This window comes from Elaeis guineensis, chromosome 2, assembly GCF_000442705.2.
Source record: "Elaeis guineensis isolate ETL-2024a chromosome 2, EG11, whole genome shotgun sequence".
NCBI lineage: Eukaryota > Viridiplantae > Streptophyta > Magnoliopsida > Arecales > Arecaceae > Elaeis > Elaeis guineensis.
This window is the reverse complement of record NC_025994.2, coordinates 88,765,002-88,780,162: the sequence shown is the minus strand read 5'-3', so window position 1 is coordinate 88,780,162 and position 15,161 is coordinate 88,765,002. Positions and strand designations below refer to the sequence as shown.

At 37.5% G+C, this 15,161-nt stretch overlaps 1 protein-coding gene across 1 annotated transcript; it reads right to left on the bottom strand.

The window, feature by feature from the left end:
• Window positions 1-13,028: 13,028 nt before the first annotated feature.
• On the bottom strand, window positions 13,029-14,702 carry LOC105054575 (putative UDP-rhamnose:rhamnosyltransferase 1). Its single transcript, XM_010936114.4, has one exon. The coding sequence runs from the start codon at window positions 14,663-14,665 to the stop codon at window positions 13,268-13,270; it is 1,398 nt and encodes a 465-aa protein (XP_010934416.2). The 5' UTR covers window positions 14,666-14,702; the 3' UTR covers window positions 13,029-13,267.
• Between the last annotated feature and the right edge of the window lie 459 nt (window positions 14,703-15,161).

Here is a 15,161-nt window from a genome sequence, read left to right as displayed (position 1 = left end):
AGCGCGATCCGACGGCCCAGGAGGCTCCCGGTCTTGATCCGACGGTCTGGGATGTGATTTGAGTTGATTAAGGAGTCCTAATCATGATCTAAGTCGTGATTAAGGTTATAAAAGGCCCTATACACAGAGAACAGGGTGAGTGGTTGGGTTTTCTCGCCGCCGTATGAACCAGAGGAGAGAGAGAGGCGTGAGGCTGCTGTGAGAGAAGGAGCAGGAGGCTCTGTCGCCAGACTCTTCAGGGATTCAAGGGGGTCTCCAAGAGAGAGAGAGCTTTTGTGAGGGGAACTTCATTTGAGAGAGAATTGGGTGTACAAGGGTTGAGTGTGAGGTCTCCTCTTATAAAATTTTCTTTTCATAGTGAAGTTTGCATGCCCCGTGGAGGCAAGCCCTTTTGTAGCTGATCCACGTATTTTGATTGTTTTTTCTTTAGTTTTGTTTCTTCTTTCTTCCTGCTGCATCGCGTAGTACTGAAAGGATCTTGGGAGGTGGTGTCCTGGCCAGTCATCCACCCAACAAGTGGTATCAGAGCAAGGCGGTACAAGGACGCAGATTGCAATGGTGGTGAGCAAGACTGAAGATGGAGAAAACAGGAACAATCAAGATGGAGATCAACAAGTTCGATGGTAAGAGCAATTTCTCCTTGTGGCAGGCAAGGGTGAAGGACGTGCTCATCCAACAGGAGTTGATCGATGCTCTCTTGTGCGATGAGAAGCCGACCACCATGGAGGTGCGGGATTGGAAACGGCTACAGATGCAGGCAGTGAGTACCATCCGCATGTATCTGGCGGATGAGGTGGTGATCCATGTGCTGAGCGAGACTTCTCCGACGGTGCTGTGGTCGAAGCTCGAGGAGTTGTACATGGCGAAGTCTCTCACCAACACTTTTTTCCTCTGGAGGCAGTTTTACCAACTGCGGATGACTGAGGGACAGAGCGTGCAGGAGCATCTGAGCCACTTCTAGAAGATCCTCACCGACCTTCTCAGCGTTGGCGAGAACGTTGAGGAGAAGACAAAGGCGCTGGTTTTGCTGGCGTCGCTTCCCTCTTCGTACGAGTCCTTGGTGACTGCTTTTCTAGTGGGGAAGAGCACTATCAAGATGGACGAGGTCACCGCGACGATACTCCAGAACGAGGTTCTCAGGATGGAGAACCCAGCTTCGAGCTCAGGTGTCGACAGCTCAGCTTTGGTGGCTTCTGGAGGTGCAGGAGGTGGTAGAATGAGCGACAGGAGATCGCAACGAGGGCGGTCTAAGTCCAGGAGGGACTTGAGCAAAACCAGGTGTTACCGATGTGAAGAGTTGGGGCATCTAGCCAGAGATTGCCCTCAACTGAAAAATCGGACGGTGGCTGCTGTAGCGACGGCCGGCAGCGATTCAGATGGAGATGTCCTGGAGATATCTGACGAGGTATCTACTTCTTCCCAGCAGTGGATATTAGATTCTGCATGCCCCTATCATGTGTGTTGCAGAGAGGAGCAGTTTGACTCCCTGGAGAACAGTGAGAGCACTGTATATCTGCCGGATGGATCGAGCTGTGCGATCAGAGGCATTGGGACGGTCAGCTGGAGGACACATGATGGTGCAGTGAGGAGATTGGAGGAGGTCCGATACATACCCGATTTCAGACGGAATCTTATCTCACTTGGCAGACTGGATTCGAGAGGCTACAGGACGGTAGCTGGTGGAGGAATCCTGAGGGTGTTACGCGGCGATAGGATTGTGCTGGAGGGGAAGAAGGGGAGCAGAGAACATTATTACCTGGCAGGGAGCCCAGTGCGAGGTGGAGCATCGGGAGCCAGGCGGAGCCCAGAGCGAGGTGGAGCTCCAGGAGGCGGATCGGGCACAAGACAGGAGACTCGGAAGGACGAGAGGCGACGTCGCAAGGTAAGATTCCTATTGCCGCAGGTTGATGCTCCGAGCAGGTCTCAGGTCAGGAGGAGCACAGCATACGACGGAGATGGGATCGAGCAGCCTGGCTCGACTCCCATGTTTGCCCATCCATGATCAGCAGGCGATTGCCCCAGGGCATGGGGGCGAAGAGATCCAGAAGCTCTCGGAGTTTGGAGAAGGTCGAATATCGAGTTGAGGTGGAGATTGTTAGGATTTGACGCCTCGAGATTCAGCCCATATTAAGTCTACAGCGAGGTTCGCGGCGAAAAATGGAGTCCAACGAGACCAAGATCACCTGAAACGGAGCTCGGATGGAGGAGATACGAGCTTTTGAAGTCGGCACGAGAATCGAAGTGGCGGAGGACCGCCGGTGACCGGCGGCGGGCGGCAGCGGCGCGGCCGCAGGCGGTGGCGCGCGGGATGCGCTACCCAAGCCGGCACGGGATGCGCGACCCAGGCCCGCGCGGTGGGGGCCCGCGGCCCAAGCGGGCGCGCGGCCCAGCCGGGCGCGCGCAGGCCCGCGCGCAGGCGCGGCCCAGGCCCGCGCGCACGGGCCGGCCCAGGCCAGCGGCCTGCTGGCCCCCTTGACCCGGTCCACCGTGGACCGGGCGGTCCACGGCGGGGCCTGTAGACCGCGTGGGCATTTTTCACGCATTTCTCACGGTTCACGGTACTATTCCATGGACCGGAGCGCGATCCGACGGCCCAAGAGGCTCCCGGTCTTGATCCGACGGTCTGGGACGTGATTTGGGTTGATTAAGGAGTCTTAATCATGATCTAAGTCGTGATTAAGGTTATAAAAAGCCCTGTACACAGAGAACAGGGTGAGTGGTTGGGTTTTCTCGCCGCCGTACGAACCAGAGGAGAGAGAGAGGCGTGAGGCTGCTGTGAGAGAAGGAGCAGGAGGCTCCTGGACAGCGGTCGCCAGGCTCTTCAGGGGTTCAGGGGGGTCTCCAAGAGAGAGAGAGCTTTTGTGAGGGGAACTTCAGGTGAGAGAGAATTGGGTGTATAAGGGTTGAGGGTGAGGTCTCCTCTTATAAAATTTTTTTTTCATAGTGAAGTTTGCATGCCCCGTGGAGGCGAACCCTTTTATGGCTGATCCACGTATTTTGATTGTTTTTTTTTTTGTTTTGTTTCTTCTTTCTTCCTGCTGCATCGCGTAGTACTGAAAGGATCTTGGGAGGTGGTGTCCTAGCCAATCATCCACCCAACAAATAGAAAGGCTCAAACATTGCGATCATGGGTACGTAATCCCACTAGCAACTGCCATTAACCCGAGATCCCATGGCAAGATGTCAATTCGCTGCAAGCATAAATGAACCATTGGAGAGAGCATGGGTTGCTAACCAATCTGCTGCCTCGTTGGCCCCTCGATGCACATGCGACACCAGCACCAGCCAAGGTGGGAAGCATCCTTCCAAACCCCGACATCTCTGAGAATGGGTAAGGAGCAATGACTTGAGGTTGAGTCTTAGAAAGCGAATGCACCGCAATAGAGGAATGATCCCCAACCCATGAGTGCTGTAGATGAAGGGAAAAAATTGCCTCGCCCAACCAAGCCCCCATCAATTCAGCTACCGCTACAAGAAAAAAAAGGGTTATTAGCAACATTGCTAATAACCACTTTGTCGTCATTAATACTGTTAGCAACTGAATTCCGTCACTAAAAATTTATCAAAAATAAACTCATCACTAATCACCATTATTAGCGGCTGCAAAATGTCCGTCACTAATGTGGATAATTAGCAATGATATTAGCGACAAAAAGTCATCATTAATATTTTTTATTTTTAATTTTTTTCATAATTAAAAATTATTAGCAATAGATTTACCATCTATCATGCAGTCGCTAATAGTTTTTTATTTTTTTTAATTAAAAATTATTAGAGACGGATCTACCATTTATAATGCCATCACTAATAATTTTTTATTTTTATTTTTTTAATTAAAAACTATTAGCAACGGTGTTTTCTGTCTATAATGCTATTGCTAATAATTTTTTATTTTTATTTTTTTAAAAAACTATTAGTGACAGTATTTGCGTCGCTAATGCCGTCGCTAACAATTTTTTATTTTTTAAAAAAATTATAATTAAATTTTTTAAAATCTATTTTAATTATAATAATAAATAATTATATTTTTTAAAATTTATTATAAATAAAATAATAATTATTTATCATAACTATAATATAAAATTAATTATATTATATCAAAATATAAATTATATAATTTTATAAATTTATACTGCTTTACAAGTATCAAAATTATATACATATAAAAAAAAATCATGTAAGATCCTCCTCGTCATCTTTGTTATCCTCCTACTCGTGTATGTTTTCTCTAGTAGTTAGTGGATGAGATCCCGATGTCCCAGCATCTTGTAACAAAGAAAAATAAAATATTATTAATAAGTTTCGATGCGAAAGTGTATATATCGATATGGAAGTATATATTTCGATATACTACTTTGATTCTCGAACAGATTATTCCTACATATTTCATTCGATGATACGGAACTATAGACACTTTTGAACTATGAATTGGATAGTTAGATTGAATTGTTATCCCCTAGATCATATTTCTGAATTATTAATAAGTTTTGATATAAAAGTATATATGTCAATACGGAGGTGTATATTTTGATATGCTATCCGATTTTCGAATAGATTATTTTTATACATTTCATTCGATGATACGGAGCTATAGACATGTTCGGCTCATTAATTAGATGATTAAATTAAATTTTTACCCCTTAGATCTCATTTTCAGACTCAAGCCTAAATATGTGAATGTTTCTCCTGGAATTGATTTTGATGATTATAAAGCATTTGAGGGGGTTACTAACGATTTTGGCTTGAAAAAAAATTTATTATTTTTCAAGAGCAAAATTAAAATTTCATCAAGTCCTAACTCGAAAGCCTCAAAAGCAAGAACAGAAGATTTGTGATCTATTGGAGATAATTTCAAAATTTTTGGATGTATATTTTGAAAGAAAATCATGTTTATAAAATTGAGTCGACCCCATGAGTCGACTCATGTCAAAAAGAGCTGAACGGCATGCTGATTTTTTGGCTGGCACACCCAATTGAGTCGACCTTTATTGCTGTGTACGTCAAAATTATAGAACAGTCATTTTCTGTTCTGTGCCACAGAAGTCGACCCCATGAATCGACTCATGTGTGTGAGTCGACCCTATGAGTCGATCCCTGCGATGGAAAAACTCTGTAACGGCTAGTTTTTCAGCTCATTTTGGTGCATTTAATACTCATTTAATGATCTCCAACGGCTCTATTTCAGTCCAGATTACTCTCCACTATCAAGTGAAGTTATAAAAGGCACTTAAAGGAAGGAATAAAAAAAATTTTGAGGAGGATTTCAAGCACTCATTTCAGTCCTAAGCAAAGAGCCCTCTTGAAGTAAAAGAAGCTTTCATTTCAAGTTCACCAATCCCTCAAAAGCTCATTCAAGTCTTCAACCACCTTGAGAAAAATCAGAAAAGCTTCCTTCTTATTGTGTAAAATACATTTAAAGCTTTATTTTCTCATTAAAGGAGCTACATTTTTATTTCTGTGTGATTAACTATTACACTCTGTTTTTGAGTTGATCTTTAGTTTTGGAAGGATTCCAAAACGTGAAAAGGTTGATCCGAACTTTGAATCGGATTGTATTGGATTAGCTTGTACCCGAGAAACAAGTATTCTAGCTTGGAATAGCTAGAGTCAGAGGTACCGACGTTGTATTCTTGTTGAATACGGTTTAGTGAATTTGAATTCCCAAGTAGGAGCTTGGGGAGTGGATGTAGGTACAAGATTGACACTGAACTACTATAAATCTTGGTTGTTTATGGTGTGCTTACTTGTTCTCTATTTTATTTTTTTTTTTTCTTACACTCTTGTATCTAATATCTTCACTTTGCTTAAATCACTCACTTCAACTAACTTGTCTTTTATTACTTAATTCTTGTGGTTCTAAATTAATTTTAAATTTTTAGAAACCCAATTCACCCCTCCTCTTGGGTTGTATAGCTGGGCAACAGTGAAATTTCTAAATATAAAAATTTAAAATAAATAAAAAATTATTAATAAACTTACTTGCTGTGATGACTGTGATAATGACTCCAGCTGATCACATAGAAGAAGGTTCCGAAGAATCTCAATAACCGTATCGCAGACGACGTCTCGAAAGCTCTAAGGTCACTAGCTCCAAAGTCTCTACACGACCTCCTCCACATGTGTATCATTCCACATCTAGATCATCAAAGTCTGAGAGAAGAACGTCAAACAATATCGAGCTGCTGGAGGATTAAAGCTATGGCCGAATTCTATGATCCGGCTCTTACTTATCCCTCCAGTGGCACTGAGCCATCCCTCGAGATCAAAGAGGAGTTGAGAGGATGGGTCCTCACAAGGACTGAGAAATGTAGTAAACCTTTCTAGTAGCACGAAATTCGCCTACCCTCACGGTCTCTAATGACAAAAGCAGTCACATGATGCTCTTCGACCGCATCATCAAAATTTAAACTTACATATTTCAAGAGGAGGGGCCTAAAAGAATTGTCTGGTGTATAAAACCTATAAATTTTATTATTTGATAATAAAATAAATTTTATTTTTATTTGATGCATATTTTATAGGTATTACTTTTATGTTATATTTGATTATAATATAATATGTCCTTATATTGCATTGTATAGAATTCATGTTGATGACAGAGGTCATGGATAAAGAAACATAATATTCTATTTTCTTTGTGATATTAAAAATATTCACAATCTATGAGCCTAATCAGGATAGTATGCTCACTAGTAGTTGCTGTATGTTGTACTACTATTTGTGATAGAATAATGTATCTCAGTCACTAGCATGGAGACTTTTAATAATATTGTACATATTTATAAGAAAAATATTAAATTGGACCACTATATATATACTCTTAAATCTAACATTGTCACCGAGAAAAAGTTATTTTAATCACAATATACATAAAGTCCTTACAACCTGAGAATGTTATTAAATTTTTTATATAATTTATATAGTTTTGATATTGTTAACTGATGATGTTTAATAAGAGGCTATAGACATGCTGAATTACATAATGAGTGAATGAAGATTTGTAATCATCCAATAGGAGATCTACCGTGCATTCCTATAGTATAAAAGGATATTCTAGATTGTGTCTCTTATATATTGGACAGAAAAACTAATCAATTAATTTAAAAAATTATTTTAAATTTATTTATATAATATATATATATATATATGATATATATATATTTCTAAATTAAAGTTTTTGAATTATTTTAATTATCCATTTATTATCAAGAGACACACATATAAGTTAAAGATTGACAATATCATTGTTGGTTTGATCCTATTAGCTTATATGGAATATTGCGTTGATAGAGGAACTAACATGTGAGAAATTGTGAAATAGGTCTCACAAATAAATCTCTAATCATTTAGGTGAGATTGTAATTTGTTGATAAACATGATTATAATTGCTAAATTAGTTGAGACTAATTAATCAAAGAATCCCAAAAGGATCCCATACTACATGTTCTTATCCCGATCTGAGATAAGGTGTTGGAATTTCATAAGCCATTATGACCTCACCAAATATTTAGAAGGTTTTGGAATTCTGAAAGGAATTTTAATTTGGAATTCAATAAATCATGATGATCTCATTAAATATTTAGAAAGTTTTAGAATTTTAAAAATCATTTAAGAATTTCATAAATCACTATGATTTTATTAAATGTTTAGAAATTCTAAAAATCTTTGAAAAGTTATATAGAGGGTTTAAGAATCCCATAATGCATGAATGTAGAATCTTATATTTTTTTGGGAGCTATCACCTACTCAAGACATAAAGGTGAAAAGTTCAAGAACATCATGTGTGAACTTTGGAGGATTTTATATGTCTGAAATCTCTGTGAAGTAATCTTAATTTATCCATCATATTAAGACATGTACTTCATATGGTTGGTTAATCTGGACAATCATTGATTCATAAAATTTTTGAATTAGATTTGGAGGGCATTTAAATTAACAGGGGCTGCTACGACACTTGAATAGAGGAACCCTGTTGAAATTAAGAAATATAACAACAAACCAATTAAGGTCCTTGATTGAGTGTGAGGGCTGTCACTTGGAAAACTGAGGATACAGAACAAAAATATTCCTTAACAGTGATTCATGTATGCAAGAGTGATACTGAAGTATTCTTTCATTTTGGGGTTTTAATATTGGCCAAGCCATATGTGGGATGCTTTGAATGTAAGTCATCATGTGATCAGCTGAAAAAAGGTCCTTGGCTTATTGACATCCCATCCCCCATTAGCTGTCATTTACATGCCAACTAGCACAGTCAATGTTGACATTAAGATAAGTAGGCCAAGTGCTCGAAGGAATAGAATGAATCCAAGGATCATAGAGAAAACTAAAAGAGGATCCATCGTTGATAGACGAAATAAAATGAAACGATACCAAAATCCCCAATTTACCAATCAAAGACCATATAGCAGAGCATCCTTTCGATGGACGATATTGTAACCATGAGCCAAAAACCTGCATTTTGATGAGACCAACAAAGCCCATGAGGAGTTTGGATGCACATTTAACTGAGCTGCTAATTTGGCTAGCAAGACCTGCCTCCAAACATGCAAGGATTACATGCGAGGCTTGCCCATCTTCTTAGGCATGAAAATGTGATTTCAAGATATTAAGAACTCATTTAGTTCACAGAAATTAATGGAGGGGGGAAGGTGATTCCTAAGAATTGGAGGAGAGTTTTCTTATTTGGTTGGAATTTTAAAAAGAGAAAAAATGAAAAAGCTCTCCCTATAGTAATGCACTTCTCATATTTCATGTCAGATAAGAATCCATGAGGGAGGTGAGTTTCGGACTAAGGGATGGAAATTTATAGTCCTCTTTTATTTTCATTTTTTTTTAAATGCATGACTAAAATTCTGTAAAATATCATAGATAGTCAAAATGAAATTTCGAATAGTGATCGCTGCTGTTGGGTTCAACATAGTATGTACAATTACCTAATATGTTGATTGTAAATTAAAATAATAACAATGATGATGATGATGATTTTGTAAGTATGTAATTGTGGAGCATACAAAGTGTTTAAAAATATCCTTTAATATTGTCCTCACAAATATTAATTTAATATTATATTAATATTATACTATTATTTATATTAATATAAATATTATAAAATTAATAATATATTAATATTATTTTTATATTTATATCGATATAATATTTTTATTAATATTATATCATATTATATTAATATTATACTTATATTAATATAAATATAATATTTATATTTATATAAAGTTTGAGAACATAAAGATATGATCTCATATCTATTAAGAGTATAATGTATATTTTACATGGTTATCTCAGTAAAGTGGATGCTCAACTAAATATAAGCAATTTTTTTTATAGTCAATCAAATATGTTAAAATCATAACTTTTCAAAAATAATTTTTGTTCCCACGAACCAAACAAGTTTTACTGAACCTCCAACAATCAGATAAATGCCCCAATAAGAAAGTCCAAAACTCCATTCTAGATGGGAGACCTCACTTGCTATCTCTTTTATAGAGCATTAAGGTGATTGCCATTGCTTTAGAGATCCCTCACGGCTAATTGATAATAGTTCTCGATAATTTATTTTAATCTTGGACATTGATAACCTTTAGTTGTCGGAGATTTTTCTTATTTCCTACCGTCTGCACACTCGCATGGCAAACAAAGTATTAGAGAAAGCCTTTAAAAGAGTAACAAATGTACGCCCACAGGGAGATTAAAAAAAATGGGCGCACATTGGTAAACGGAGAAGGGATGATGTTTTTGAGAAAGAAAATAATGCTGCTTGGGTCAAAGAAGGCATGCAGTCAAAAAGTAGTTTGCCACCTAACCAACCGCAAAAGACTGGAAATTGAGAAATATTTGGTTAATTAATGGTCAGGGCATTCGCTGCATGTTTGAGTGCCCTATTGTTGAATGCCGATCCACCGACACTATCTTGTTGGCCATTTGATTGGTTCATAAGGGTGACCTCACTTGGATATATAAAATCGATTCATTTATTTATTTATGTATTAGGTAAACCAACAAAATTGAATGAAAGCAGACTCAAAGCACAGCACACTACAGTCGTCCAAGCTAATTGCGTTAACTTTCCAGCCTTATCCCAAACTACTCCATTAGCATGTGATCTGAGAGTCACAGGCAAAATTGAATTGTTATTTGAAAGCTATTTTCTGGCTGCTCAGGTGCAGCAGTTGCCATAGGATCCTCTCCTGCTCCTTTCAAGCTGGAGTGCACCAATTCAACTCACCTGCCGTTAATTTATTGCTTGTTGAGGATAATTGGATGGGGTAGATATTTTGGAGGGCACATGGTTGGAGTTGGTTCAGCTAAATCCTTCGGCTATATATCCAAAATATTGAATAAATTAGTATCATAATTTATTAAATTAAAAATTTTAACGATACAATTAAGTTTTAATCTCAAATTGGCAATAGTAGGTTTGATGAATTCTTGTGTTCCACTCCATTCTATTTAGTTCTATGTTAGATACTCTTTTTTTTAGAATTTTTTTGCATGTATACCCTCCTAAACATTCAAATTTACGTGAATATCCTTTCAAAATTGATATTTATATGCATATCCTCATAAAATACTTGTTTTGCATGTATATCTCCTTTTTTTTTTTGCATATGTGCCCACATCATTTAACTTGGTTAAAAAATTAATGATTTAAAATTTAAATAACTAAAATATCTTTATGAGTATATATGCAAAAAGAAAATTTATAAGGATATATATATAAATAGTAATTTTATGAGGATATTCATGCAAATCTGAATGTTTAAAAAGATATATACGCAAAAAAAATTAATTTAATTTTTATCTATTTCATCTAGATGAATTCAAATCTTCTTACTCTATAATGTAGTAACATATTATATAATCTAACAACAAGATGATGATATTATATAATATTTTATGTATTAGAATACTATATTATATTTTATTTTTATGTAAGATGGGACGATTATGTCCATCTTATAATAACATGATATATCTTATACCTTCACAAAGATATTTTCGATAAAAATTTTTAAAATAAAATAAATAAAATTATAAATTCTTCTTGTTATATAATGCCCAAATTTACAACTATATCCGTTTTATGCAAATATAAAAGCTATTCATCTAATATCAGGTTTAGATATTTTTTTTAGAAGTATATTATTATATATTAGAGAAAACATGGATAGTTCCAATCTGTTTATCTTTTAGATAAAATAATTTTGATTTATCATTTGATAAAAAGATCATTTTATCTATGTAAATTAATAAATTAAGTAAATTTATTATTTTAGTGGCATATGTTAATTTTTCTCTATTAGAATAAGAAAAGAATTAACGAACCAAGAGGGGTATATTTATGTTAAGGATTTTTTGTATATATACCCTTCCAAATATTTAAATTTGCATGAATATCCTCATAAAATTATTATTTACATATATATCCTTATAAATTTTTTTGGTACATCTATCCATAAAGATATTTTAGTCATTTTAATTTTAAACCACTAATTTTTAACGGTGTTAGATGATATGGGTATATATGCAAAAAAAAAATATTTTATGAGGGTATACATGTAGATATTAATTTTGAAAGTGTATTTATGCAAATCTAAATGTTTGAAAAGATATACATGTAAAAAAAAATTTAAAGTACTGATATCATTTAAAAAATATATTGAATAAATGGTAAAAAACTACCTATACTCTTATCAATAATATCGATTAATAATAATTATGACGACAATCATTCAATAAAATAAAAATTAATATAATTTTTTTTTTTTATTTTTAGGGCAACCCAATTATTGGATGAAAAATTATCATCTGTACTGCATCACGTGGCCGTGCACGACAGTTCATTTTCGGGGGCCTTATTCATCAACTATGCATTTCTTGATGTACCACAGTGGCTACGACTGGCTGGATCCATGTAGTGTAGGCAATAATTGCACTGGAACATGGCCTTTGAATCCTTCCATTTCGTTGATTTACATTAATTGTCACCTTGAAAGTGTCCAACATCACGTGGAAAATATTTAGAAAAATGCATGAGCTAATTATTAGTGATCCATTTCTATAACTAGCACCTCAACCATCTTATGATTCTTATTCAGTTGTCAATTACAAGTTATAAGCACATGCATCGTTAATTTTGTTCCTATCTATATTTGTATTCTATACAAATTTAGTTGCTTCATTTAATTCTGAGCGCTGGTGTTACTTGTATTTCTAAGGCTCTCATTTATCGAAAAGTGGGTGACACCTAATGAACCAACCCGAATAGTAGAAGCCAGTTATGAGTGACTTTTAGGAACCATTTGGCTGGGAAAGATCAGATTAATCATGGAGTAATCTCATAATTTTTAAAAATTATTTATTTAAAAAAATATTTTTTATTATGTTTGATCGGTAGAAAAATTATTTCGATGAAAAAAGATTATTATATTTGATTTAAGATAATCTTATATAAGAATATAATAAAATTATCAAATATTTTTTTAATATAAAATAAATTTTTAATACTAAAATAGTATTATCATCTCCAACTAATTTTTATATAATAACTACAATCACATAGTCATTTGCATAATACCATCTGTATCTTTTTTTTTTTTTTACATCAACTTTTTATTGCATAAATTTGAAAAAACATCAAAATAAATTGAATATTACATGTGCAATTTTATTGAAAATATTTTTAATCAAATATAAATTATCATCATTCAAAAAGTTACTAAATATTAATTCTTCATAATATTTATTTTATTTTTTTTCTAAAAAATGAATATAAAATTATTTTTTTATCATTTTTTTTTTAATATTTTTTATACCAAATATAGTAATTAGACGTGGAAATTGCTTTTTTAAACTATCACAACCAAATGGACGACGATCGTTTTCGTCCAACCCCAGCATTCGACCGCCTTTTTCAGCTCTCTATTCTAGATTTTCGCAGACACCAAAAATCGGACCAACTCTAGCAGCACAATCGTTTGTAATTAGTTGCATGGTTCCAAAAATAATTATTATAAAATCACGACTTGGCATGCAAGTTGCGGATTTGATTAGATACGCGGTGGGAAATTTAGTGCCGCAATCCCTTTGAATAGATGCAAGCTGAGAGACGTAAATTACTAGTAAGCCGCGACAATGCAACTGATTCAAAAGCTATCATGTCATGAACATCATATTCAACCTGCCAACGTAAGCATACTTGGCATTAATGCTTGACTTATTCTGTGAGCTGCATGCACTGATTGCCTTATCCTCCTCCGTGATCCCTCAAATGCCGTATGAAATTTTCCATGTAGCGTTCCTGCGAGTCCTTGTCGGCAAAAACGTGCTGCAGCTCCTGGGCTTTGAATCTGAACGGCTCACCCTCTTCCTCCACCATCACCGATCTTATGGCCTTGGCCACAGATTCTCTATTGAAAGACCCATCCACCTCATTCCTCTGGATCTCCAATCCGATCTTCTTCTCCCCCATAATTCGAGCATTGAGGCCTTGATCTACAGCTATGGGCAGTAATATGAGACCATGCCCAAACCGAAGCCCTTCTATAATCGAACCCCAACCACAATGCGTCAAGAATCCTCCGACCGCAGCATGGGCTAAGACCTTGATTTGAGGAATCCAACCCTTGGCGACGACTCCTTGACCCTCGGTGCGCTCCTCGAACCCCTCGGGCAAGATATCGGCGTCGTCCCCGGCCATGCCCGCCGGCTTTCTAAGGGCCCAGAGGAAAGGCACCTTAGATAGCTCGAGCCCCAAGGCAAGCTCGTGCAGCAGCTCAATGCTTAGCATGGCCTCACTCCCGAGTGCAACGTATACCACCGATTTTGGTGCTTGCGTGTCGAGCCACTCGAAGATTCTGGCCTTGCCGTGGACGTCGTCAGGACTCCCTTCTTGAACCTGCGGTGGAAGCAGACCAACTGGAATCACCGGCTTCTTGTAGAGCTCCTCGAGGAGGCGTAGCCAGTCGGATTCGAACTCGAAGCAACTCCGAAAGGCGACGAAGTGGCACCCCTCCACAGTCAGACAGAAGCGTTGGAGATCAGCTATTCCTGATGCATTGGCTTTAAAAGCCTCAACCATCCACTTGGCCTCGTGGAGGTGGTACGCGACGGAGGTAGGGAAGGAGATCCACTCCGGTGGCTTCGTGAATTGCTCGGGGGTCCGCCGCGAGCTGCGCTTCATCTCCGAGGGCGGCCCGACGAAGGCGATGAAGGAAGCAGGCAGGATGGATAAGAAGGCGCATGGTATGTGGAACCCGGAGGCGATTGGTGGCAACCAGTGATGGCCGAAGTCGTGGATTATCCAGTCGGGTTTCGGAGAAGACTCCTCGAGGAACTTGGAGAAGGGGATGGCCAGGCCGTCGAAAGCCTTTTTGAGGAATTGGACCTCGTCGGGGCGGACGTCGGTGGTGGACTCGGCGGCCTCGGGCAAGCCTTCGACCTTTGGCAGGGGCAAGGAGACGAAGTGGATGAGTGGGGCTAGGTCGGGTGGGATTTTTGGGAGCCTCTGGAGGTTTCTTGGGGTGGAGAGGAAGGAGATGCGATGGCCCCTCTTGGCTAACGATTTGGAGAGATCGAGGAACGGTAGCATGTGGCCAAAGGCTAGCCAAGGGAAGAAAACAATGCGCAGAGAACCACCCTCCATGTTCTCAGACAGAGAGAGAGAGAGAGAGAGAGAGTGAATAAGATCAACGCAGCAATATATTGCAACTTAAAGCACCCCTTTGCCTGTACAAAAATCACATGGGCGGATGTAATCATTACTTGACGGGGTCCAAATGAGCCGCGCTGAATCCCACGGTGGATAACACGCCATATTACCCTTTGTGTTTCGGTTTTTTTTAATATTTTTTATTTTATATTTTCAAAACTTATCCTCTCCCAATTTATTTTCAAAATTACCGTCCATCTCAAAATCATCAATCCAACAGGTGATTTTTCAAAATTATTTTTCTAAAATAATAATATTTAAAATTTATTTTATTAATAAAATAATAATATTTAATTACTAATTATTCAGTCTAAAAATAATATTTCAAATTATTTTTTAAAATAAAATTTTTTAGTATTTAAAAATTTATTTTAAAATTAATATTTTCTTATTTTTAAACATTAATATTTTTTGATTATTTAAAAATTTA